General features: G+C 43.4%; 1 protein-coding gene across 3 annotated transcripts; it reads right to left on the bottom strand.

The window, feature by feature from the left end:
* Positions 1-30: 30 nt before the first annotated feature.
* FBP2 (fructose-bisphosphatase 2) lies at positions 31-27795 on the bottom strand. Of its 3 annotated transcripts, none has more exons than XM_027616969.2 (8): positions 27507-27795; positions 23225-23387; positions 20859-20951; positions 12179-12319; positions 9898-10035; positions 3546-3665; positions 3201-3252; positions 31-449 (listed from the first exon to the last, which is right to left on the bottom strand). In XM_027616969.2, the coding sequence occupies exons 1-8, from the start codon at positions 27674-27676 to the stop codon at positions 304-306; spliced, it is 1023 nt and encodes a 340-aa protein (XP_027472770.1). In that variant the 5' UTR covers positions 27677-27795; the 3' UTR covers positions 31-303. The 3 variants fall into 3 exon arrangements, with proteins under 3 accessions (XP_027472770.1, XP_027472771.1, XP_027472772.1); XM_027616971.2 differs by lacking the exon at positions 31-449 and adding an exon at positions 703-1659; XM_027616970.2 differs by lacking the exon at positions 3201-3252.
* Between the last annotated feature and the right edge of the window lie 169 nt (positions 27796-27964).

The following is a 27964-nucleotide window of genomic DNA, read 5'->3' as shown; positions in this document are numbered from 1 at the left end:
CTGCTCATGAGAGAAGACAGATCAAAGTTGTTCTTTTCCCACGTGAGTTTTTAATTTTGAGCCCTTCGCACGGAGCACAGAATCGCCTCTGGCTTCTAGAGCTGTGCGGAGCACGTCACTGCTGCTCTTCTGGGGGGGACTCAGGGGGGCTTTGCCTTTTGTTACTCACCACCACTGTTTACAATGATCGTTCCCTTAGGGCCCTTAATAGAAGGGACAAGACAAAGAAAAGGCAGCATTCAGGGTGAAACCCACTACCTGCCTGCCTAGCTTTTCTGTACACAGGTGAGGTATTCCTTCACATCATCCGGGGACCCCAGAATGAGGGGGACTCGTTGGTGAATGGACTCCGGCTTCACATCCAGCACAGGCTGGGTGCCTGTGGTCGCCAGGCCTCCAGCCTGCTCTATGATATAGGCCACAGGATTGCACTCGTACAAGAGCCGGAGCTGTGGGAGAAAGAGAGTCAGGTGGACAAGCTTGGCAAGGGGCCAAAAATCCTGAAGCCACACCCCTAAACCTTGCTGGGGAATTCCAGGAGGTGAACTTCTGTGTCTTCTTAGCATGAATACACTGGGTTCATCACCTTGTCTTTGGGACACTGCTGGTCAGTCTCTACCTGTCTTGTGACCTTTGTGTTTATGAGAGGCCTGCCTCCTCCCTTAGGAGTATGAGATCGAGACACTTGTTTGCTGTTGGTTCAGCAGTGAGGCAAACTGACGCTGAGGCCTGGTCAGGAGCCTCTGTATGTGAGGCCTTATGGCTAGTGAGGAGTCCAGCTTAGATGAGACGGAAGGTCACCTGGAGAGTACTAGGTGGCCTCTCAGGATAACCTCAGTGTTCGAGATCATGTGGCAGAACCCCACATCTCAAGTGTCAACGTGACCAGGTAGTTTGCTGGGGTTTAGACGGCCTTTTCTCTTGGTCCCCAAGACTGAGTTAATGTCCACTGCTTGCACTGCTGTAGCATCCTGCATGGCCCTCTTCAGTTTGTCACACTGAGGTTTGCTTCATATCCTTACACGCTCACCCTTGAGGGCAGGGACAGAGTCTGTCTGGGTTGGCCACTGTGGCATCTCCCTTCCCAGTAATGTCTGACACAAGGAAAGTGTCCCAACAAGGCTACTGTGTCCCTTGCCCCAGGGCTCCCAGTGGAAGGCAGAAATGGGCATTGTGGGGAGGGTAAGGTCAGCCTGTGCCCTGCTTTTCAGGTTGTGCCTGTGGACCCAGGGCTGAGCCTCTCCTGAGGAAGGCCTTCTTTTTCTACCAAGCACTATGGGAACTAGCAGGCGTCTGCCCTGCATCTGGGGAGTGGCTGGGGAATTAAATTGAAATGGGCTGAACCCAATGCCTTTTTAAGGCCTATTTCAGTGATTATGCTGTGATTCCCTCCTGACCACCCCAACCCCCACCAGACACACACACACATCACATTAGATTCAGGGTGACAGTCAGCTGCATGTTCTAACTCAGTATCATACTATCTTCCCCTTCCTTCCCAATAGGAGTAAAATCTGTATTTAAGAGAAAACAAGTTCCTCTCTAATCAGCTTACAAAGTGGTTGAGCCAGCTTTCTGTAGCCTTTTCTTTCCCATTCTTTTCTTCAAATCCATTCTGAAGATCATTTGAAACTCTTCGAGAAGCAGTCATATCTTGTGCTAATTTTTGAATCATTGTTATTTCATGGTGAGAAACAAAATATCTCTGGTCTAGGTTAGAGAGCCAGGCATTCAGGAGAGAGTAAGTTAAGACTCCAGGGGGCATACTGCCATTTTGGTAAAACAGTATACACTGCCCTCACCCTAGACCTCCAGCTCTTGGAGCAGTGGGTACCCTGGCAGGGTGCAAAGAAGCCCCAGTGGGTATGGACACACTTGGATCTGCTAGTTTTGTCCCTGATCATCCACAGGAGGGACACTGGAGGCCAATCAGTCCTGGACAGCTACCTGTCAGCTTCTAGAACTCAGCTCTTTCTTCCCCTTTTTCTTGCTCTGGGTGCTTGAAGATGAGGGGTTTGGGATGTCAGACAAAGTCTCAGACTGTAATTAAGTAGCCTTTGTTTGTACTATGTTGATTCAGATACTTAAAAGAAAAAGAAAAAAGCACAACATCCTCACATAAAATTTGCCTTTGAGCCAAGGCTGCCTTTCACCTAAAGTTGCCCTTGTAGTAAATTCATCTCAAAACACAATGTACAGGTCTTCATGTTGCTTTGACCTGCAGTCCATGTGATCTACTTTTTTTCTGCAGTTAAAATCTAAACAGATATACAGAGACAAGCACACATAGGTGAAAAGGCATACACACCTACCGCACCCCCAAAACACACACCAATGCGCTCACAGAGACCACAAAAGCTAAAACACAGAGTTCAGGAGCCAATGATACTTTCAATAGGGCTGGTGGTGATGGTGCTATGAATATATAGATCTATACATGGAATTACATGTACTTATGGAAATGTCTCTATAGTTACATGGGCATATTTTCTGGCTCATTGTAAATCATTTTAACAATTATTAAGAAATAACCTAACATTTTCTGTGTTGGAACTGAGTAGGCAGCAAGAGTGGTTCTATGTAGGCATTCTCTCATTTTCTAGATCTCATTTACTACCCCGTGCCAACACCCATCATGAAGACTTGGCTGTGATTCTTACTTCCAAAAGTTATAATATACCTAAGCTCAACACTCACATGAAGAGAAATTCCTGACACAAAAATCTTCCCTCTGGTCTCATGTGCTCTTAGATTTCTTATCATGGCTTTGAATCTGGCATTCCAATAATTCAAACTGCACACGCTGGGAGACAAATATACATGTGGCCAGTTGTTGGTGTGTCTGAGAATACAGTAGATTTTTGTTTTGATTTGTCTACTTACCTATGACTTCTGTGATTGGCTAAAAATCAGACAGGTTTCCATGGGAGGGTCTATTCAAGATAGATGCATTTGGATCATAAGATTCCCATCTGATCATATAAGTATTTTGGGGTTTGTGTCATAAAGTTGCAGTACGATCACCCAGGAGCTACCTTTCCAGAAGTACGAAATAAGTTCTGACCAGAAGCTCTTATTCTGGAGTTTGGGAACTCTCTAGAGGATTCATGGGTAGACTTCAGATCATCTGTGAACCCCCTAAAAACGTGTGTAAAATATATGTTTATGTGCATTTTTTTTCCTGGGAAGTAGATCCATACCTTTCATTAGATTCTCAAAGGGTCTATCATCCAGAATCAGGTGATGCTGAAGCTATAAGTCAAGCACAGGATATAGAAAACAGTAGATGAACACAGCTGACTTATGGTGAATGATGGGCATGAGGCCTGGGAATTCCAAGGCCAGTGTAAATTGCCAATAACAACTTCAGCTTCTACCACAGCCTCAAAATTCATTAATAGGAAATACACCTCTTTTCTCTTCCACCTGCCCACTCACAAACAGATGTGAAAAGGACAGAGCAGTAGCCAAAAAGCAGGCATGAAGGGAAAGGGAACTCCAACCAGCTTACTGAGTGATACAGCCAGGGGACAAATGAGAATTACCTTGCCCTTAGGACTTTTCTGATTCGCCGGGTACAGGAAGATCCCTCCATAGACCAGGGTGCGGTGCACATCGGCTACCATAGAGCCCACATACCTGGCCCCATAGGGAGCACTGCCATCCTAGAAGGCAGAGAGAGAAGAGACAAGATGTTCACCTGGATTACATACTCCCTTACCCCACATATCCTGCCTTAGGAGGTTTGCAAAGCAAAGAAAAGTAACTATTAAAGGCTTTTAAGGAAAGAAGGAGACATCAGCAGCATGTAGTTTTGGATTAAACAAGCAAGAGATATTCACACACACACCCCAAAAAAAGGATTGAATTGCAATAAAAGCAGGCAGTGTAGGTGATTCCAAACCCTGAATATTAGGTGGAATGCCAAAGTAGTACTGTTCACAAATCATGTGTAAACTCAGGTCAATAAATAATTTTTTTTAGCATTTTATTTATGCCTGGCACCAGGTTGGGCCCTGAGGATGCCAAAAACAGGAAGACAGTCTCTGCCCCCAAGGAACTCACCAACTGAAGGGGGAGACTAGGATACATAAATGAATAAAAATAAATGAATTTACTCCCCACCACTCAGGGGGTGGGAGGGATGGGGTGGCTGGGTGATAGACATCGGGGAGGGTGTGTGCTATGGTGAGCACTGTGAATTGTGTAAGACTGTTGAATCACAGACCTGTACCTCTGAAACAAATAATATATTATATGTTAAAAAAAGAAGAAGAAGAAGATAGCAAGAAGGGGAAAATGAAGGGGGTGGAAATCGGAGGGGGAGACAAACCATGATAGACTATGGACTCTGAGAAACAAACTGAGGGTTCTAGAGGGGAGGGAGGGTGGGGGGATGGGTTAGCCTGGTGATGGGTATTAAAGAGGGCACGCTCTGCATGGAGCACTGGGTGTTATACACAAACAGTGAATCATGGAACACTACATCAGAAACTAATGATGCAATGTATGGTGATTAACATAACATAATAAAAAAATGAATTTACAATTTTATGATAAAAAGATGAATAACCCAATTTTAAAAATAGACAAAAACCTACCTTACACCACATGACAAATTAATTCAAAGTGGATGGAAGACCTACATATTAAGAGCTAAGACTATAAAAGTCTTAGAAAATATCAACAGACTTTTTGGGGAAGAAACTTGAAAGAACTGGTATCAAAATTTTCTAGCAAAGAAAACAGGAATATTTGTGAAAATGAAGAACAAGGAAAAGAGTATCTCTACCAAATCTAAGAGCATACACTGAACTAACAATATTTGCATATGCAAAGAAGAAATGCAAACACTGACCAGTAGATCAGAATAGAGACCAGTCCTGAGCCTAAAGATAGATGACAATTTCGTTTATGCTGAACAGGACCTTGCAATCAGTGTGGGAGAGGACGATTAGCGAACAGCGCTGGGCTAGCTGCTTGGAGAAGAGGATCCCAACCTCATTCTTTACAGCCAAATTATTTCAAGATGGAGAGAGTTAAAAGGAGAAAATCAAAAATAATTTAGAATAAGGCTGTCCAGTGAAGTTCTCTGTGGTGATGAAAACAGTTTTTAGCACCATTGTCCCATATAACAGCTCCTGACCACGTGTGACTGTTGAGCTCTGGTAACGAGACAGGTGTAGATGAAAACAGAATTTTACATGTTTTTTACTGGCAAGTATTTTAAATTTAAATAGCCACATATGGCTAATAACTATTGTATTGGACAGCACAGAAGAAGAAAATATGAGTACATTAATTTATAATTTGGTACACAACACCCATTAGATAGAAAGAAAGATAAATTTGATAACATAAAATTGTAAACACCTCTACGGAATCAAAAGCTGAAAGGCTACACATATTTCTAACATGAATTACAGATAAAAGGCTAGTTTCCTTCATTTACTAAGTGCTTATACAAGGCAACAAGAAAAAGATAAATAATACTAATTAAATATTTGCTAAGAACAGAAATAGGCAATTTACTAAGACAAAAGCAGGTGCTCAATAAATACAAGGAAACAACAAAAACCATAATTAAACACGTGCAAATCAAGCCACAAGGTTCACCTTTTTACCATCAGATGGACAAAAATTTAAAAAGATTCACCATATCTGCACTGGCAGGGACACAAGGAAATGGGTACTCTTCCATATGATGCCAGAGGGTATAAACTGATGCAACTTTTCTGGAAGAATATTTGGCAACATGAGCACGTGAAATGCTCATACCCTCTGACCCAGCAACTTCAGCAAGATATGTGCCCTACAGATATACTTGCAAAGGTAATGAGCATACACTTTTGGGATCTCCATTGCAGCTCTGTGTCTCCTGATGGAAAATCAGAGACAAGCAAAGCTGCTTTCCATAAGCAATTAGCTCGATGTGTCCCGTCAACACAAGGCTGGGCAGCCCTTTCAGTCAATGCCACAAATCTGTATGTACTTGTATAGAACAATCTCCAAGTCATGAAAGAGAAAATCAGATGAAGCTAATATGCTCTACCTGATGTTCTTAAAGGGTGGTGGGGTAGATATGGAGATGAATGTGCATTATCCCTCCCACCGTCCCAACTCAAAGAATAAAATCAACACTTGGCAGTGGTCATCCCTGGAAAGAGCAACCTGGCTGGGGGTAAAGGAGAGAGGAGACTTTCACCTTTAATTTTGTATATTTCTGTATGTTTTACATTTCCTAATCTTAGATTACTTTTTAAAATTGAAGTAAAATTCACATCAGATAAAATTAACCATTTTAAAGTATATAATTCAGTGGCATTTAATACATTTGTCATGTTGTACAACCATGACCTCTATCTAGTTACAGAACATTTCCATTACCTAAGAGAAAACACTATACCCATTAAATAGGCTCTGTCCTCCCCTCCCTCAGTGCTTGGCAACCATTAATCTGCCTTCTGTCTCTATGCATTGACCTTGTCCTTGCATCTGGCTCCTTTCACTCAGCATAAATGTCTTTGAGATTCATCATGCTGTGGTATTTCATCAGTACTTCATTCCTTTTCACAGCTGAATAATATTCCATTGTATGGATGTACCACCTTTTTTCATCTGCTCATCAGCTGATGGACATTTGAGTTGTTCCTGCCTTTGGTTATTGTAAATAATGCTGCTATGAACATTTGTGTGCAAGTTTTTTCTGAATATATTGTTTTCAATTATTTCAGGTGTATACAGAGGACTGGAATTGCTGGGTCATATGGCAATTCTATGCTTAATTTTTTGAGATATATTTCTCTTAAAATTTTGTTAACAAGAATAGAAATTGCAGTTTCAATCAGTTGGAAGCATTATGGACTATTTAGTGTTTTCTCCCTTGGGCCTTTCTGTATTAAAAAATAGTAATTGAAAGTATTTAAAAGAGAAAGCAGCAGCTTCATGCCAACACCCGCCAGGCCATCCTCTCCTGCGTTCATCTCTGCCCTTCTCTCTTCTCAGAGAATTGCTGAGGGAAGGGGGCACAGGTTATTTTCCCTACTTTCCTTTTAATCTTTCTAAGGGATCACTACAAACCTCCACCATAGCCAGGAGGATGCCCACCCCTCTGTTGAGGGTATCCCCATTTGTCCAAAGTCAAAATTCCTTTTTGTATCTATAGGTGGAAATCCTAGAAAGTAGCATTGGGTTTCATTGTATCTCTGTTGTCTTATCAGTTAGAATTGGACACTCTCAAGACCATCCAGCACTTCCGTCAAAATGATCATTGTTTTCATATCAAGAAGTAAGTCCCTCCCTGGACTCTCAAGCCTTGCCTGAGGAAATTATCAAGCACTCACACTGGTTTCCTGCTGTTACATGTAGACTAAACTTTCTGGGCCAGAACCAACTAATATTTGGTCTTCAATTTATGGAATTGTAAGGGATTTTATGTAAAAAGCAAGCAAGAAAAACCAAAACTTCCTAGAGACAAAACAACTCCTTTTATGCTAGGGACAGATGCATATTAAATCTAGAATTTTACATTAAAAAACAACTGGAGGATTCTGGAGACTTGCCTTGTGTTGGGGAATATATGCCTTTGCTGTTGAGAAGGGTCTCATCTTTGAATCAGTAATGAAATACTGATTAATATGTTGGGCTCAAAAGTCTACCATTTCCATGATAAGTGAACACTGACTTTCTATTTTCTAAGAGATACTACTCCCCTGAACAGCTATTGCAGAGTGAGGAGGAGATCAGAATAACCTGCTGTTTAGATCCTACTGCATGAGTCCCACCTGTTCAGCATACTGGGTGCAATAATGGACAGCCAACTACGGGCTATTTGAGTGACGTTAACCTGTTCTGTATGTAATGCATACATTCCCGTTTATTTTATTTTTGTCTCACTGTCTCCATTCTGAATCTGTAGATTAATTTTATAATGTAGTAAAATGTCTAAGAAGCTGCCCAGTGCAGCGCTTTCTCAAGTGTGGATGGAAATCCATCAATGGGTTATAAAATCCATTTAATGGGTCATTACTAAACATGTTTTTTTCAAATGAAATGCAATCTAAACAAATGCAATGGAACAGAACAGAAGAGATCAGATCAGAACAGAATAGAATTGAATAGAAAAGAATGAGAAAATATCTTAGAGCACAGTAGACAGTAAGGCAGTTTACTTTTGTTTCAGTGGGGCATGTGTGAGTGTGTGTGAGCATGCTTGCACACATGTGCTCTGAATTAAACATAAAATGCATTGTTATTAATGGTCACAGTCAAAAATTCTTCAGAACCACTGGCCTAATGGACCCTTCTTATTCCTGGGACATCTCTTGTGAAACTGTGTAGATCCTCTTAAGGAATTTACTCCATTTTGTAAAATTGCAAAATGTAGCTTTACCTTAGAACCTAGCATCTTTCTTCTAGCTGTAGTCAAACTATCTAAGCTGGCCTGTGAGAAAGGATACAAAAGAAACATCTTTTTTAAAGAGCAGAGAGCATTATTTGGGAGGAAAAATAGTTAAAATAGAATTGAGAAAGATCTTAAATATCTTCTAAGAGTTCCAGTTTTACTGCTAGGGCAAGGGATTTATGTTTCTTCCTTGACTAGCATAATCATGCTCTTTGCATGGTTTTCCATTTGGGAGCCCAGCCTGTGGTAAGATTTACAAGGGGTCCTCATGGGGTCAGCCTGTTCACCAGTTGTCAGTCACTCATGAGCTGATGCCTTTTTTCTCATTTGAAATCTCCCCTTCAGAGAGATTTATGGTATTTTTTTGTGCAGGCCTTTGATTTTTTAGTGGTAACATAAATATCTTCTTTTATGGGCTCAAGGAGAGGTATCTTTTAGCTTAGAATGGGAGCCACTATGAAACATCTCCAAGATCAGAAGCATGTAAATAATATTGACTTTATCAACCTTACAATTCACATCCTGTTACTTTTGCCCTCAAGACATTGGATGGGTTTGTGCGTGATGGCAAAATACAACCCTATGAAGGAGAGTTACAGGAAACTGCATTTTTGAGAACTTCACTTAAAAAACAAATGAAAGAAAGTAGAAAGTTCTCGATAGCTTCAGCTTGGGGCCACAAAGCAGGTCCTGGGATCCTGTTGACTGACTGCCTCTTGGTCCCATGGAATCATGAGCTCTTTTTCCTTGGAGTTTATGAGGACTTCCAGGGACAGCCAGGCAGGTACACCATACCACTGCCTTCCCACCACAGGATAAAGGGCCTCTCTTGTGACATCCCCCAGAATTTGTTGAGAGTTGGTCCCACTTGTAAACAAGCTTGCATTCCTCTTCCAATTTAGAACAGACTTTACACTCTTGATCTGGAAATTCTTTGACTCTGCTTCCACACCTGTCTTAAAAGCTCTCTTAGTATGGTGAACATACTGAATGGATTCTTTGGGCTGCATTAACAGACACATGAAGTCCAGAACTTGGTAATCCCGTTGAGAGACAAAGACCATCCTAAAGCTTGGGGTAAACACAGAACATACGAATGGGACTTTCAAATATAATTACTACACCTAAAAGCAAATATAAGTGAATGACCAGAATCTATATAGGTGCTCAGAATCTATATATATATTGCTCAGCAAGCAAATGACCTGGCAGGTTCTGGCCTGAACCCTGAATTTTGAAAATGTGGTCTGTCTTCTTCATAAACAATGTCTCCTGGAAAAACTAAAGTAGGGAGTATTATCTTGAGTAGGTAACTTTTAGCTGTAAAAGACGTTGCTCGTTTATGAAGAAAGGCAGAGTCTGCCATTCTCATACTGACCAGAGTCATAAACAGTGGCATCACCTCTTTCAGCCAGGCTCCCAAAGCCGCCACCCAAATAGGACCCACTGAGGCAGCATTCTCCCTGCTACTGCCTTAGGCTTTCTTCACTCACCTCAGGAAATTTCTTTCTCTGCACATATTTTGAGGTGGCAGCATCAAAATACTTGGCATAGCCCTCATTGAGACTGTAGATCTTTCCTTTCTGTTTTATCTTGACATCTTTTTCCACGAGGACAAATTCACCGAGAGCCTAGAAAGATGAAAAGAAACACCTGGAAGAAGAGAGATACCAGGAAACAGAAGCCAACCGCACAGTCCCCAACAATCAGAGAGCATCGGAAGGTATGGGCCTGTTCGAGGAGCCCGGCTGTGCCATGTCCTTCGGCAGCTCCAGCGGTGCTCTAGCAAGAGATGAAATAATTCAAAGGACAGAGGGAAGGTTTCCTTGCTAATTTTCACTGCCTGACAGATTACTCATTTATAGGGAAGCTCAAAGTATTAGTGCTCCAAGTTCTCATTCCTGGTTAATTCCTAATGTTTCCCGGAAGATTTGGGCCATCGACAATGAGAGGAAGAAGTTTCATGGACAGGATTCATCATAAAGGTGGGGGATGCAGTTGCCCTACAAATGTGTGGTCTGTTTATTCTAATGACTCAGTCCTAGAAACCATGAACGATTCCCAGTATCCCAGTGACTCTTAGACAGGGTAATGAGGAAATCCCTTCAATCAGAAACTGTATTCACTTGGCATAGGAAATAAAAAGGAGAAAAATGAAAGAAATCATCAGAATTACTAGTAAAATTGTGCCCACTGCCCCCACCATGGTTACTCTGCAGGACATCCCTCAGGTACCCATTTATCTGAGTGCTTATGGATGTGATTAGGGGGCTGCAGGTATCACCTTGAAAGGCTGGATGTCTCTTTAAGTCACAAGGAGGAAAACCAGGCTTGGAAATGTAATCAGTTTCAATGAACTTTGAAGACTAAGAAAGTGAAATCCCCCAGGATGATAGCTCACAGCTGGCAGCTAGACTAGAAGGTTCCTAATAATTTATAGGAATTTATATTCCCAGAATATAAACAGGCAAGACCATGCTGACCATGTCTGAAATAAGACAGTGGTGAGAATACTCAGCAACCACAGAAGTAACTAAGCATCCTTCCCCTCTGCTGTGAGTGATGACTTCTTCTTTACCAATGAATCTCTACCTTCACTTTAATCTTCCCACCTCCCAGATAAAAATTACTGATACACAATCATTAATTGAATCCACTCCCAAGCCAGAATTGACCCTCTCTTTCTTGAATCCTCCTGAGATCATCAAGCAAAAGCCCACTTGCTATAGTGTAAGTCCATCCCAACTCCCTCCTAGCATGACACTCTACTGTTCTTCTAGAGCACATCCATCCTTGTTCAGTAAACTCAACTTCTTTTTATTATAGGAAAGTTCCTGATAGTCTCTTGTTCATGAGCTTTAATAACTTGCTGTGGACATTTGTTGCTTTGGAGAAGCCCAGTGTGGAGTAACACTTTCTAAAAGCAGCCTCACTCCCTTTGAAGAATTAACTCTTCTCATTGGATGCCAGTCTAGGAAGACTGAGCCTCCTCCAGCCCAAGGTCAGGCATTTGACTTAGCTTGGCAAATTAGATATTCCTCCCTGGCACTTGAAACCTGAGTGAGAGACACAGAATCAGGGGTAGTGTCCAGACCAGACTGGCCATGCTGCAAGCCTGTTCCTGGGACTCCTGCATCCCAGTCCTCAAGACCTGCCCATCTCCACCCTGGGTCCTGAGCTTTACCACGAATATGGTAACATCCTTTACTTAACTGGGAAGAACATCTACTTTACCGGCGGTCCCACAAACCCATGCTGTCCAATAGGGTAACCACTAGTCACGTGTGGCAATTTAAGTTAATTAAAAAGACATAAAGTTTCAAAACTGAGTTTCTTAGTCACACTAACCACATTGCAAGTGTTCAATAGCCACATGAGGACAGCACAGATTACAGAACATATGCATGGTCACAGAAAGCTCTATTGGATGGTGCTGCTCTAAAAAATCCATGTTTCTGTCTAGACATTGGCAACATTGGGGTTTTTTAAATTATTGTATTTCTATAAGCCAAAGAGATTGGATGCACTTCTGTATTAGAAACTCCTTAAGGGCAGAGCCTGGTTGATACGACAGACCCCATAGAACACTTCAAACACCCTCCATTGGACACAGGTCATTAATGTTTTTTGATGTTGGTGTTGATTCCCCAACTAGCCTCTCTTGTCCCAAAAGCAAGAATTAAGAATGACCAGAAAATTACCCCAGCCGACTGGGATTAATGCACAGAGACACACGGAGTCCTACGTACTGCTACTGCTACATTAGGTACCTACCGGGTCGAGCATGAAAAGGTCCACTCCTTGCCCAGTGGAAAGAGCCACCAGGGTTGCACTACCATAGAGGGCATAGCCTGCAGCCACGATATTTCGGCCTGGCTGCAGAGCATCCTTTTCAGAAGGCTCGTCCTCTGAGGTCTGCGGAAGAGAAAAGAGAAACAGGGGGTGTTACTGTCTCTGGACCGAACCCTTTGCCAGAGGCCTGGGCTTCAGATCTCCTTGAACCGCTGAAGGAAGTGCCGTCCTCAGAATTTTGAGCTGAAGCACATGCAGCTGGAGGGAATGCATTGCCAATGTAACAAATGGTTCTAGCTGAGCCATTGCAGAGGCCATCTTTGGACTTCTCCCTGGTTTCCGAACACATTTGTCTGCATCCTACCAAAAACCACCCCAAGATGCTAAAACCACAGCCCCTCTTAAAAATTATAAGCCATGCTCCTTAACTGTTACAACAACCAAGGTCATTAAGCTTGATCTTGTGCCATATCTCGTTGTACGTACTCAATGGCCCTCTGAGGGAAATATGTTTATCATCTCCATTGTGTGGATGCAACACTCAGAGCCTGAACGTTTGGATAACTCACCTGACACCAAGAAGCCTCAGAGCTGGAGTCAAGCCCAGGCAGCCTGGCCCGGGGCTCTTCCCCATTGCACGCGATGCACCTGGAAGGCCTTGCCCTTGCCTGCCCCCCACCTCCACCCCCACACCTCCACCCTGAGCCCACGTCTAGAGTTCTGAACGTTTCCTTGAGGAAGCTTTTCCCTTTGCCATGGCAGAAATGCCGGTGTGAGTGGGACTTCAGAGACAGGACAGGTGGGGATGCTGAGGAATGTTCTCAATGGAGAGGCAGAGCTGCAGCTGAGATTCCACTTTAAACCCACTTTCCCCAATACCTCTCGAAGGTTCCTTCCTTCCCCACCTCCTTGTGCTCTAAAAGGCAAGTGAATCAAATCTGATTAGTTTGGAAAAACGAGTAGCAAACTTCTGGGCTCGGCTGTGAGGAGCTGAGTTGGGGAGGGGGGAGGACAGGAGGCACACTCCGTTCTTTCCCCACCCTCATCTGGGGTTCTGACTTCACAGCAAAGCCTTCAGGGATGGGGGAGAATTCTGGACAAGCACTGGGGCTGGCTCTGGACCCTAACATCACTATGGACGGCAGATGTGACAGGAGCTTGGAAGGAGAGGCGAGTGGGCAGACTTCAATCAACTCTTTTCAAATCAGAAGAGCCAGATGGATGCAGCTCCACAGACCATGGCAAATAGCTATGATGAATGTGACAGGCTGAGGCTCCAAACTCACTTTCCCATAGCCGTTATACCCAAGGAGTGTGGTGCTCGGTGTGCAAGGGTTAAATGAGAACTATTGGCCTCACTGCTTCTGAGCCATTCGATTCCCCACTCTGTTTTCTAGCACAGCTACCTTGGCTGTTTAATTAGATGCTTTGTTCTCTGTAGATGCCAGTGGATTTTGGCTAAAAGTCCAGTCCAGAAATATCGCATAGAGATTCCTGCTGAGCAGAAAATTCCAGAGAATTGCAAAATGGTGGAGGTGAAGGAAATATCTTTAAAATTATGAAGACACACTGGTGATTATGTAAATAGGAATCAGAACAACAATATTGAGCCAGAATATTATACACACTTTAAAAATATGTCAATTATGCTAATTAATTCCCCTATAGAATAACTTCTTCGGGGTAAAATAGTAATTTTTATTTATATAGGGCTTCATCTTTTTCAAAGTACTTTCATATCATCATGCTTTTGTGAAAGAATGGAGAGTCTCCCTAACCCTCATTTAAAAGTGAAGGGATGGAGGTCAGGAGAGGTACCCACACATTTTGAAACGAATGAGCGATAAAGCTGGGATGGGCCCACATCTCCCAATGCTAAGCCAGCATCCTTCTCAACACTGTCATGGAATATGGGGCCAGTCGGGCCTTTGTGTGTAATATCCTAACAACTTCGCTGTAAAACCAATCTTCTTTAAGAGTGTCACGTTCCCTCTAATAATTTTTCCTTATTTTCACAATTTTGCATTTTTTTGCAACTAATTGCATTTTTATTTGACTTGGACATGTTCAATAAATTGTTCTTATTTCTAATTCCCAGCCACATAAGGATTTTGAGAACCAGGCCCTGTAGCAGACTCTCAAAGTGGACCACAGTATCAGCATCCCCCGGGAAGTTGTTAGAAGTACAAATACTTGTCTCCGCCACCGCTCCCCCAATCAGGCCTACAGAATCAGAAACTCTGGGCCTCAAGAAAGCTTCCAGGTCATTCTGAGGCATGCTAGTTTGGGAAACACAGCTCTAAAGCATGAGTTCTTAAGAATCTTCAGAAAAGTGGAAGGTTTTTTACTAAAATCTTTAGTCTTCACCATCGAAGCTTCTGAAACACCTTCATTTGGCCACCAGAAGGACCACATTTTCTGTGTTTTAAACCAGAGGTCTGTCCTGCTGATTTCTCCCTGACCAGAGGCTGCCCTTCCTCTGAGCTGTGGTCCTGCAGCCCCCACACAGCTAGCACCCTCTCTGGGGCCCTCTGGGCTCTACGCTGGGACTTGAAAGTGAACCACTCCTTCCTTACTGGCTTCACTGGCTTCTAATAACAGGTGGAAGTCTCTGGCCTAAAGAAATAAGAAAAAATACTTTCTAGATCATAAGACTTCCCTCTAGCCACTGCCTATCTCCATCTTCATCTAGGTCCTGGAGTCTAGAATGCCTGTCTATACTAGCTATCTTTCTTCTTCTGCCCCCACTGCAGGCTGCCAGGTATGACCCCCATCTACCATCTCAGGAGCACACTGTCCCGTCCTCCTTACCCTACCTTTGGGCAATGTTGGGTCACTTGGCTGCTGTCTCCATCTTGATATGGGTCTCTCCTGAGCATCTGTCCACCTCCCTCTTTTCTGACCTCCGATATTGTGATTTATAAGTAATACCTATTTGCACATTCAGCTGACTAAAATGCACTTCTCATATATACTTAGTTTTTGCCCACAGTTCCTGGCTCACAGCTTCCAAAACCCTCAGACTTCCCTTAGTGTTGAGAGTAATAAAGTGTCTTTGTCATGCTGATGGTGACTTTTGGACAGCAGAAAAGGAGGGTGGCTTGTTGCCAGGAGAACCAACCCCTGTGATTAGAAGGTTAGAACTTTCAGCCCCACCCCCTGACCTCCTGCGGGCATAGAAGGGGTGGAGATGGACTCTCTCGCCAATGGCCAATGATTTCATCAAGTAAGCCTATGTAATGAAGCCTCCTTTAAACCTGAAAAGGACAGAGCTTGAAGAGGTTCTGGACTGGTAAACACCCAGAAGTTCAGGGAAAGTGGTATGCCTAGAGAGGGCAGGGACGCTCTGCACCCTTTCCCCATACCCTGCCCTAGGCATCTTTTCCATCTGGCTCTTCCTGAGTTATATCCTTTAATAATAAACTGGTGATCTAGCAACATGTTTCTCTGAGTTCTGTGAGCTGCTCTAGCAAATTAATCAAATTTGAGGAGGGGATCTTGGGAACCTCTGATTTCTAGTCAGTCAGTCAGAAGTACAGGTAACAACCTGGGCTTGGGACTGGCATCTGAATTGAGTTGCCAAGGAGGCGGGGGGCGGGGGGGTCATTGGAACTTCCAATCTATAGCAGGTTGGTCAGAAATACAGATAATAGCCTGGGGTTGCCTTGTAGGACTGAGCCCTTCACCCCTGGATTCTGATGCTATCTCTGGGTAGATAGTGTCAGAAATGAGGTGCCCCAAAGCATTTGCTTTAATTCAACCTGATGAATATAAGAGAGCACTATCTTTTCAACTTGGCCAATTTGATGGCTAAAAAAAAAATTACATTTCTTTTGTTTTAATTTCCATTTTTTTATAGTTAACAATGTAAACTTCATCGCCTTCTTGGCCAATTTTATTTCTTATTTTGTAAGTTGACCGTTTCATGTCTTTGTGTATTTCTCTCTCAGGGTATTTATCTTCTTGTTGTTTATTTTAATACCTTTTTCCATATGAGAGATAGTAATACCTTATATGTATTACATCTATTTTCCTCGAGTGCCATCTGCCTTTTAATTTTATTTACAGTGTCCTTTTCTTTTGCAGTGCAATTTTTTGGTAATTAAAATTATTCGGGCACCTGGGTGGCTCAGTAGGTTAAGCGTCTGCCTTTGGCTCAGGTCACGATCCCAGAGTCCTGGGATTGAGTCCCACATCGGGCTCCCTGCTCAGCAGGGAGCCTGCTTCTCCATCTCCATCTGTCCCTCCGTCCTGCTCGTGCACTCTCTCTCTCTCTCTCATTCAAATAAAATCTTTAAAAATAAATAAATAAATAAAATTATTCATTACAGCCCATATTATTTTCTTCTCTGTCTTTATGGTTAGATAGAATTTCTCCTATATCAAGACAAGGCCAGACAAATAGTCTTCTATGTTTTATTTCTTCTGTTTTATTTCTCCATGAAATTCATTAACCCATCTATAATTTATTTCAGTGCATGGAAAAAAGAAAGGCTCATTTTTTTTTCTGGTTTTGAGATTTTAAAGATCTACTTCACATTAGTCATCTCTATTGCTATGACAATCTTCTCAGAAAATCTCAGAGTAGTTTGCAAATGATTTAGTGTTATCTTTCTCCGGTCTTTTTATTTCTTCCTACCCCAATAAAACATCTAAATCTGTCATAGGTAAAGGAAGGGATGCATCCTATAGCCACTTACCAATAAAGTTAATGGCAATTGCAAAGGCTCACTGTGTTTGGCGGTAGAGGGTATGGAAAAGTAGATCATTTTTCTTTGTATTGAGGTATAACTCACACATAGCAAAGCACACAAATCCGAATTGTACAGTTCAATGAGTTTTTACATACATGTAATATATGCTTATGTAACTACCAAGATCAATTTACAGAACATTTCTTTAAAAAAAAAAAAGATTTTATTTATCCATTTGACAGAGAGCAAGAGAGAAAGCGAGAGAGCACACAAGCAGGGGGAGCGGCAGGCAGAGGGAGAGGGAGAAGCAGGCTCCCCACAGAGCAGGGAGCCTGACGCAGGCCCAATTCCAGGGTCCTGGAATCATGACACTCAACCGACTGAGCCACCCAGGCACCCCATTACAGAACATTTCTAACAACCTAGCAGACTCTTGTGCCCCTCCTCAATCACTATCACCTCCTCCAAAGGTAACCTCTACCCTGCCTTTTATCATGTGGACATCAAAAGGATAATTACCTTTGTCTGTTTTGGAACTTCATATAAATGAAATCACAAAGCATGTGTTCTTTTGTATCTAACTTGTTTCCCAACATTATGTCTTTGCAATTTTATCTGTTATTGCACATAGAAGTTTTCTGTTCTTTTTCATTGCTATGTAGTTTTCTGTTGTATGAATACACCACAATTTATTTATCTATTCTAATGTTGATACACACTTGGGCTTTGTTTTCCACTCAGGAGCTATTATGAATCATTTGTCACATGTCTTTGGACAGACACGAGCACTCACTTATCTTGGGTGTGTACCAGGAGTGGATTTGTTGGACCATAATGTATGACTCTATGTTTATCATCAGCAGGTGCGATCCCAACTTTCCAAAGTGTTTGTGTTATTTTTTACTCCCACTAACAACGTACAATTCCCAGTTTCTTCATCAACACTGGGTATGCACTTTTCATTTTAGCCATTCTCTTGGGGTGAATGATGTCTCGTTGTTTTAATGTTCATTTCCCTGATGACCAATGATGTTGAGCATCTCTCTTGTGCTTATTATTAACCAGTTGTGGAAAAAAAAAATCTCTTTAGTGAAGTGCCTGTTTGAGTCTTTGCCCATCCCTTTGATTAGATTGATGGTATTTTTTTTATTTATTTGTAGAAGTTCTTATTCTGCATAGGAGTCCCTCGTTGAAAATACGTATTGAAAATCTTTTCTTCCAGTATGTAGTTACCTTTTCACTCTCTTAATTTGTCTTCTGATAAGCAAAAGTTCTTAATTTTAATGAACGACAGTTCATTAGCCCTTTCTTTTATGGTTATTGCTTTCAATCTCTTGTTTAAGAAATACTTACCTTCCCCAAAGGCATGATGATATTCTCCTGTGGTTTTTTTTCTAGGAACATATTGGTAGTTGCCAGGGGCAGGGGTGGAAGGGTGAGGGGCAAATGGGTGAAGGTGGCCAAAAGGTACAAACTTCCAGTTATTAGATGACTAAGTTGTAAGGATGTAATGTACAGCATGGTGACTATAAGTTAAGAGTACGGATCATACATTTGAAAGTGGCTATGAGAATAGATTGTAAAAGTTCTCATGACCAGAAAAAAATATATATTTGTTTAACTATGTGAGGTGATAGATGTTAACTTACTATGGTGGTCGTCTCACAGTGTATATATATATACATACACATGTACATATGTACATACATATCTTAAATCATTATGTTGTTCACCTATTCTCATCCAATGCCATATGTCAACTATATCTCAATAAAACTAGAGGCAGGTGAGAAGCTATTAAGAGCTGTAATTGGTGGAGCTGGAGAGTCCGTTTGAGCCTCCGACCTGCCATGTCCTAACTGGTGATTTTAGTCGAGTCACTTCTCTGTGCTTCAATGTGTTCACCAGTAAGAAAGCGACAGCAGAATGTGCACCTGGCTCCCGGGCTGAGGCGAGGACTGACCCAGGAGCACGGTGCTTGCAGGTGGGCAGAACGTGCCCGACTCACGCTCAGCAGTCCGTAGTATTACCCATAATGTAAAAGCCAATGTTTAAAACCACCTCAAAGGTACAACGGGTGTCTTTTTCCAGAATCTCATAAAGATCACACCATCTGTCCCTTTATTTTTATCTCTATGCTATACCTCAAAGGGAGAAGCAAAGCTCCTTTATTCACCTAGCTCATTTTTGCTTGACCTCAAAACATCATCTCAATCTTTCACTCTCTCAAATACCAGAGAAAGTGTCTGGTCATTCTCACCTGCTCCCTCTGCAAAAGTCTCCTTTTCTCTCTTTGCAAGGAAAAAAAGAGAAGCACCAACTGGTAAAGCAAAATTCTCAGAGGTTCCCTCCTGTCCAGGGTGGCTTGGCTTCCAGTTGGTTCTCCAAAACAGGAGTAACAGAGCCCGCTCCTGCTCCTTGATGTTCTCCTCAGAAAGAAGCTTAGACTAATTCACATATCCTGCTAAGGTTAGTTTTCTGCTAAGCTGTTGCCCCTGAAAATCAAATTCTGGCCTCTTTCTTTGGACAACCGTCAGCGAGGCAGAAATATCTTGCAATATCAACATCTATGGACAGCACATTAGGTGAATGGGACACAGCCAATCCTCCCCCCACGTTTATCATCTAAGAGCACTAAGGAAAACACTCAGAGAAAGTCAATTACATGCACATTACAGAATTAGTGCCAAATCATAGTGTAGAAAGTCAGTGATGCCTGCAACTTGTTTGATCACTAGTTTAGTGGACAGAATGTGTGCTGTGAAGCCAGAGGCATGGGTATGGGCCTCTGCAACCAGCCTAGAGGGCAGATTACCCAACTGAACAATCCTTAAACCCATCCAGCACCCTTGGTCTCCCTTCTGCCTGAAAGCCCCCAGGGCAGAGGCCCAGCCATCCTGACTGGAGTGAGGACTGATCCTCAAATGAGATCTAATGTGGATTATGTGGCTTGACATGAAGTCTCTGGTGATACTGGATGGTCACAAACCAACCCACAAAACCCTCTGTTGTTGGGTATGTGGGGTAGGTGAAATGCCCCGAAGAGACACTAATCCCCAGAATGCTGTGACTGTGCTGCATTATGTGTCACAAGGGACTTTGCAGATGTAATTAGGGTTACCAATTTAAAATAGAGAGATCATCACGGATTATCCAGATGGGCCCAATCTAATCAAATGAGCCCTTAAAATCAGAGAACTTTCTGAGGCTGAGGGCAGGAGAGATGAAGCAAAGTGGGGATATCAGAGAGATTAGAAGTCTGAGCAACACTTGGCCTGCCTTTGCTGTCTTTAAGGACATAAGAGGCACAAGCCACAGAATGTAGGAAGCTTCTAGAAGCTGAAAATGGCCCCAGCATCAGCCAGCCAAAAAAAAAAAAAAAAAAAACAAGGGTCTCCAACCCACAAGAGAATGGAACTGAACTCTGCCAACCACCTAAATGAGCCTGGGAGCTAATTTCCCCACCCCCAGCCTCTCAGGAGGAGGCCAGCCTGGCTGACACCCAGATTTTGGCTTTGTGAGACCCAAGCAGAGAACCCAGCCATGCCTGTCAGACTTCCAACCTACACAATGGTAGAACATAAGTGGGCATTGCTTTAAGCCTCTAAAACATGTGGCCAATTGTTACAGCAGCAATAGAAAATTAATACAGTAAGATCTGAGAAACAGCGGAGTCCTCAAATGCCACCAGGAACCTAATACCACGTCTGATATTTGTGTCACATCCAGATTTTCAAAACCAGGCTCCATCAGTCCTCTGACATTACCTTCCCACCCAGGTGATGAAGAAGGCAATTGGAAAAGTACCACATCAGTTCTTCCAGTGAGGATCCAGAGACCGAGCAAGTTATGGTTTGCCTACAGTGCTGTGTCTGGTTAGTAGGAGGACAGAGACTAGAACTCCAAACCTGAACCTTCCAGAAACTACCAGAGGGAAGAGGCATTAAAGATCCAGACTGTCTACTCACCTTTCTATAGATAGCAAAGATGGTTCCAATGGAGGCCAGGCAGTCGATGTTGGAAGATCCATCCAGTGGGTCAAAGCAGACTATATACTTCCCCTAAATGCACAGAGAGAAGAACCACCTGATTGGCCCCCTTTCAAACAACACACTCTGTATAAATGGCTGTACATGGCAGGTAACACTACATCAAAAAGTGATTTAGAGCAAAGGGCTATCCTTATCAAAAAATGCAATTACCAAGGAGAGCAAAGTATATCAGCATCTCTGAATCCTGAGCTCAGAGCCAACCTGCCCATAGACTGATGAGTTGATGCCCACATGGGGCGATCCAGGTCCCATCCACCTCCGCACCTCCTCTGGCTCTGCCCTCCCCTCCTGTATGGGCCCACTGGGGACTCAGAGCTGCCAAGGGTGTGAGAGGAAACCAGGTCCGAAATTGGGACCCGGCCCAGAAGGGGTGGAGAAGCTGAAGATGAACCCAGGCTAGCTCTATCCATATCCATGGTAAGGTCAGTTATAGATTTATTCATGATTCTTTCTGAACCTCTCTGCAGACAGGCTTTCCTCCAAGAGCATTTTTGCCAAAAAGACTTTGGAAAATCTCAGAACAATGTCCCAGAGCCTCTGGATCTATCTTATTAAGAGAGCTAGTATGCATAAGTAGTCTGGGGAATAAAAATACTGTCCTAGGTTTTGCTGCATCCAACCCACCTGTCCTATGTGAAGACCAGAAGACAGAGTGGGGGGGGCGGATATTTCTAGCCCACCCACACTGCTGTCACAGGCTGCTCCAGCTGCCATTGCATAGAAAGAAATCACCAGATACTTTTTACAGGCCTCCTATGTGCAAGGTTCCGGCAGAGCTTTAGTGTTAGGGAAAGGAGTCTCCGGGCTAATTAAACACAGATAACATAACATCAAGTAAGATGGGAGTCATTTCTCCCATCACTAAAATTACTTTTCCCTGACTTTCTGGTGAGTAATGCCCTAGCTTAAGCTGACCTTTATTTCTTTTGTATTCCTTGCTCAATGGGGGTGAGGATGGGCTAAAAAGTGGGATAATCCATAAATTTGGAAATTCCCCATTCTCCCTATAGGTAATTCAACTGAGCCCATCTATTCATGCATGCATGCATTCAACAGATATCTGTTGAGCATCTAGCATATGCTGGAAAATGTTCAAGAAGCTGGCATGGAAGTAGGCATGGAATATTCAAGAACTAGCACCAAGACGTGTATAACTCAGGCCAACTGGGAAAGAAAATGATGGATTAGATTGGAGAGATGATTGGGGGCATATCAGTGGGAACTAAATGTTGAAAATAATCAGTGTAATGTAGTTTAAATTGTGTGAGACAATGAGAGTAAAGTGCTTTGCACAGTCCCTGGTATATAGCAGGTACTTAATAAATTTAGCTTTACCTCTTCCATCCTCTCAGCTAATTATGAAGAAATTGTCTCCAACACCGTGTATAAAACAAGGGCCAGTCCCAGGGTTTATTTTGCATCATAGCTGAACATGGGTTGAATTTTTGGCCACCAGCAAACCCCTGTCTTTAAAGAACTCTTTGTGAGGGCGCCTGGGTGGCTCAGATGGTGACGCGTCTGCCTTCGGCTCAGGTCACGATCCCAGGGTCCTGGGATCGAGTCCCGCATCGGGCTCCTTGCTCAGCAGGGAGTCTGCTTCTCCCTCTCCCTCTGCCTCTCCCCCTGCTTGTGCTCTCTCTGTCTCTCTCGCAAATGAATAAATAAAATCTTTAAAAAATAAATAAATAAAAAATAAAAAGAACTGTTTGTGAAACCAGAATGACTACAGACCCTCCCCGGTCATGCCCTGACCATGTTTGCCATTGTATTAAGGCAAGAGCACACGGTTATTATGGTTTCGAAATTCCTGTATGAGTCTAACAGTTTGTCAGGCGCGAAGAAATCTCTGCTGAAACCAGAGCCCCCTTGGAGAAGTGTGTGTTGGGGAGATGGGGCATAGAAGTGGGGATGGGAAGAGTATTGTCCTGCTCTTCCCAGGAACTCTACCTTTTATTGGACTTGATTTTGAAGCCACAAAAAAAATGCAGCCCTTGTTCCGGGCACCTGAAGTGAAAACCCATGAACCCCACCCACTGAGGCATTTTCAGTAAGTTACTGATTTATTTCCTGAATGAATCACCTCCCTGTTACGGAATTTTTTTCACGAGACACAAAAGACTTCTCGCTAAAAAAGTATGCAATCCGTTTTTTTTCAGAAAACAGAACTTAAGGAATCGAAGAAAATCCCGGAAACTAAAGAAAAAACAAGGCAAAGATTCTTCCCAACTCAGTAGTACCATCTACTGGTGAAGAGGGGAATTGCATTCCGGCCCTGCCCTCACCCTCTTCTCCTTGGTAGTGATAATCGCGTCTTTATTCTCCTCCGAAACCAGGACGCAGGTGCTGTAGGAGGACTGGAGCATGTTGATCACCAGGGAATTGGATAACACGTCCAGTTTCTTCACCTCATCCCCGGTCACGTTCACGCTTCCCGCAATTCCGTACCTAAGAAGAGGAAAGTCAATGAAATCGCTAAGGGAATCCAATCTCCAGCAAAGAAGCCGAGACGCTAAGACACCACCGTTGTATCCCGCCAATCCTCTCATGGCTGCAGAGTCTCCAAATTATACAGACCACGTACAACATGTCTCACAGCGGGGATTCTCAACCTTGCTTCCTTTACACCTCGGGGATATTTTCGTATCCCCTTATTCACGCAGAATTCAATCTTAATAAAACACAAACCTGCATTCGGCAGTGGGAGGCAAAGGGAAAGACACATCGCCATCATTACTGACTCCAGCAAGTAAAGGCCCATGGCTTTCCAGCACTGAAGTCTCAGGTATCTCTTGATTACCCTCAAATAGTGGCCCGGTGGGCCGAATGAAAAATCGCTCTGTGGTAGCTTTGCATTCCTTAAGAAGGAAACTCGGGGTCATAATTAACTGATTTAATTTTGTTCTTCAGTACCATTTCAAGCAATGTAAGAAAAATTCTATCTAGCTTTATGTTTTGGAATGCAAAGGTCTCCCAGCTTCCACCCTCATGGGCAGGATTCTTCTAAAATGCCAACCAGATCACTCTGGTCTCACCCAGAGTTCCCAGGTTCCCCACAGTGGGCTTAAGGCCTAACCAAGGAAACCCGGTCCCACTCACCTCGCTCAGCCAGTGTGCCTGGAATCCACCAGGCACACCCTTGCCTTACAGGTACCCCCGAGTTTGCCACCTTACCCCCACACTTTCCCCCAAGAGTGGCATGGCTATTACCCCACTCAAGCCTTTTTCATCTCAACAGCTACAAAGGTCCTGTGGCCACCGGTACCCAGCAAGCCGCTCCTCTCCTTTTCACCTTCACTCACTGTGTTTCCCCCACAGGAATGCTGTCTGCCAACCATCAGCTTCTCCCTACTCTCCCTTCTGATCCCTTCCGGAAGCTTCCGTGGTCCCACGACAGACCAGGCACATCCCCTGTCGTCCCTCCCACAGCATTTCACAATCTGTTCATGCAAATACCGTTCCTGCTGGATTGTCTGCTCAGGGAAGGCTAGAATGCTGGCCTACTACTGTACTGGTTTCCATAGTGCTCAAGGAAGTAGTAGATGCTCAATACATGTTCACTGAATTATGAAAAAGGCAAGGCAGGAAAGTAATTTCCTTACTTCTCCCTTATTTAATGCCATTTATTTGTTGAAGGAATCCTCCGGTGGTTCTAACAGGTAGCCAGGGCTGAGAACCACTGACCTACCCTAAGCAGGGGACAACTCATTTCCCACCCTCTTCCTTGACTGACAGCCTTCCTCCAGGGGCCCTCTACCCTTAACCCCCACCAACACCCCTCCTTCCAGAAAGAATGGAAGCTCATTCATAATGAGATCTAATTGTCTGACAACTGCTTCAAGTTAGGTCATGGATGCAAGAGAGCTTTATAACCCGCAGGAAAACATCTTTAACCATTTTAACTAATCTGAAAGCTTTACTGACAATTTTTAAATGGGATATTCTACCACTGACAGTAGAAAGCCATGAAGATGTTTCCAGAAGAAGCACTCTAGCTTTCCCTTCTTCCTACAACAATGAGCAGACAAAAAAGAATAAAAAACATGAAAATTTCCGATCCCTTTTGCATTCATTAAGTTTGTGCCTAAAAATGTCTTCCCAGAAAAAGGAAGCAAAAGAATGAGGGGCTTGAGGTCCCCTGGATGGGAAGGGATAGGAGTATGTGGAAGTCCCATTTTCATAAGTAGAATTGCTCCAGGACCGAGAGCGACCTTCTAGTAATATGAGAAGCAATTCCAGGGTCCTGTTTATTAAATCTCAGCATTTTGTTAGAAAGAAGGAATTTCCAGACAATGGGCCATTTTGGTGTTTCTTACTGAGGAGCCAGGGGAAGGATGTCATCTGAATTGGCAGGATGTGGGCTCCTGCCAGCCTGAGGACCTCAGCCTCTGAGGAGAAGGTGGATTCGGACATCTTGATTCGGTGGGCTGCACCTGCCACCTAGTGGACAATCGGCAGCATGGACCAGCCTGCCAGCAAATTTCCCCAGATCTGGGCTTGGAATCACTGTAATAATGAGCATTTACTGAGCATTTCTTATGGATCCGGCACTGTTGAAATCTTCATCCTATGGATTCACTAAGCCTTACAACAACCCTATAAGTTAGGGGCTGTTAGCATCCCCTCCAGTTTACAAATGGGAAACTGAGGTCCTGACAAGAGTAGACAATCACATGGAAGGAAGAGCCAAGTTCAATAAACACCCTATTATCCAATTCCTGAGTCTGCTTCATCTAGACACTCAACAGCCACAAAGTTAGAGTTCTGAAGCTGATTAGTACAACCCTACCACGGCAGCCGCTGCCTACCTAAGCAGCCTGCACAGGGGAGGAACCCATTAAAGTGGGCAGATCATACTGAAATGGCAGCAAGTGGCGGAGATGCCCAGAAAATGACTCAAGCATAGCAGGACCCATATACAGGGACAGGTAAAGTCACTATTTAGTGTCACTCAGCATGGCCCATTACCTCATAGGAGCAGGACAGACGCAAATGGCTGCACCTCGTATTCGTGAAAGTTCTTAATCATAGAGCTTGGTCATTGTTGCTGAATGAGGTAATAATAAGCAGGGAACGGAGATCACAATGCATCTTTTTTTTTTTAAAGTAGGCTCCACTCCCAATGTGGAGCCCGACGCAGGGCTTGAACTCATGACCTTGAGATTGAGACCTGAGCTGAGATCAAGAGTCAGATGCTTAACTAACTGAGCCACCCAGGTACTCCATAACACTATCAAATTTTTTGTATTAAAAGTACTAAATTGTTAAGAATTAATATTTTAAGTTATTAGATTTTGTTATTTCTTTTTGTTATTTCATTTTTGGAGGAATAATAATAATGGGTCCCTTCAACTTTTGAGAAGACTGCCACTGGAATTGCTACTAAGAAAATGGAATCCCAGAGAAAGCCAGCTTCTTTTTACCGCAGACTTAAACTGGACACTTGGCTGTGTGAAAATTAATAAAGGGAAACCTCACTAAAATTGAGTCAGGAGGCCAGAAGGGGGAGCCCTCACACAGTGCTGCTGGAGGTCATTCCGGAAGTGTTGTCAATTCCAAACCCCAACCGAAGAATCCTCCGGGAAATCATCAATTACAGGCCCCCACAGGGAAAGATGCACATCGCATCTCCTACAAGAAATGGACTACCCCGGCAACTCAGCCAGTCAGAAATCATTATGGCCCTGAACTCTTGCTTTTGTTCAAAACAACAATTTCCAATTTCCTCCTCCATAAAATAACCTTCTCCTTTGTTAGACCAGCCTATGGTTTTTGACATAGCTTGCTTGTCCTAGATTGCAATTCTCTGCTATTCCCCAATAAACTCATTTTTGCTGGTAAGATAAGTGACTTATTTTTTAAGGTCAGCAGCTGTGACAGCAGCTGTAGCATGAACTTGGCTTCATTCTGTGCTTGGACAGAGTACAGAAGAAAACAAAGTGGAAGAACGCTCTGCATTCCCTCCTCCTAAATCCAGAACCTCCCAGCTTCCTGCACACCAAGTAGAGAAGAAGATAAAGAGTCACAGAGAAGAAACAAAAAATTGTTTTTAAAGCAAAAACTCCTTTCCAAAGTAAGACTGGAGTTTCAGGGCAGAAAGTTATTTTGTAAATGATTCCTAGCTCCTAGCAGGTTGACAAAGTTCATGGCAAGAAAATGCTCCTATCTGCTAAAGAGCATAAAGCAAAATAAGTCTTCCTCGCTCTTTCTTTGTGCCACAAGAAACAAGTCACCATAATTCAACCTATATTTTTAATGCAACAAGCCCCTGAGCTTATATTACATGGCCACTGGAAAAATTATATATTAAGAAAAGGAAAAAGAAAAATTTTATCTTTTTTTCTCCATACCATGTCTCCACGTATTTTGTTCCTTTCTTGAAACAAGTCAAAAGCCCTTTACCAAAGACAGAAACTTTTTAAAAAGCGCCTTCCCTCCAGGGCACAGAGGCAAATAGCTCTTGACACGGCAGGCAGCTGGCCCAAGCACCTGCAGCTTTGCCCATGCCCCACCTGGGCCTGAATCCCTGCGTGTCTGAGCACCCGCACCTGCTCCCCCCGGACTCACAGGTGGGCCAGGCCAGCCTTGCGCACAGCCGAGGATATGGCTTTGATGGCCGTCAGCATGGAGTTCAGTAGCTGTGTGAGCTCCCCGGTTCCTTTGGCCTGACGCCCCTTTTCCATAACGAAGCGAGTGAGGGTGAGCATGTCCGTTTCGAAGGGGCTTCTGTCTGACATCGTGGCAGGTAACTTTTCAAATCCTTCTTTTCTCCCAGGAAGCCCTGTTTATCTCTAAAGGCTGTAGCTCCTCAGTATCAGAGCTGGTTCCTGCGGGCCCTGCTAGAACCTTTAAGGAAAAAGTGCCCCAACCCACGTGGTTAAGATAACTGGGCAAGTTGCCCTCAAGGAAATCTCTCTGGCAGGCTGACTGGTAGGCTGCCAAAGCACCATAAACAAGCTGTAAATAGAAATCAGGCAGCCCAGAAACACAAAAGATCCTTCCTAGGATCTTTTAAAGATCCTAAA

The sequence above is a fragment of the Zalophus californianus genome, chromosome 13 (assembly GCF_009762305.2).
Source record: "Zalophus californianus isolate mZalCal1 chromosome 13, mZalCal1.pri.v2, whole genome shotgun sequence".
NCBI lineage: Eukaryota > Metazoa > Chordata > Mammalia > Carnivora > Otariidae > Zalophus > Zalophus californianus.
The sequence above is the reverse complement of the archived record's forward strand: the minus strand, read 5'-3'. Positions and strand labels throughout refer to the sequence as shown.

Coding starts and splice junctions, on each gene's coding strand:
- FBP2 (XM_027616969.2), bottom strand. CDS start 27,676: ATGTCAGACAGAAGCCCCTTCGAAACGGACATGCTCACCCTCACTCGC. Junction 3,666..9,897: donor AGAGAAAGAAATTTCCTGAG/GTGAGTGAAGAA, acceptor TCTGCCTTCTAG/GATGGCAGTGCTCCCTATGG. Junction 3,253..3,545: donor AGAAAAGTCCTAAGGGCAAG/GTAATTCTCATT, acceptor CTTGACTTATAG/CTTCAGCATCACCTGATTCT.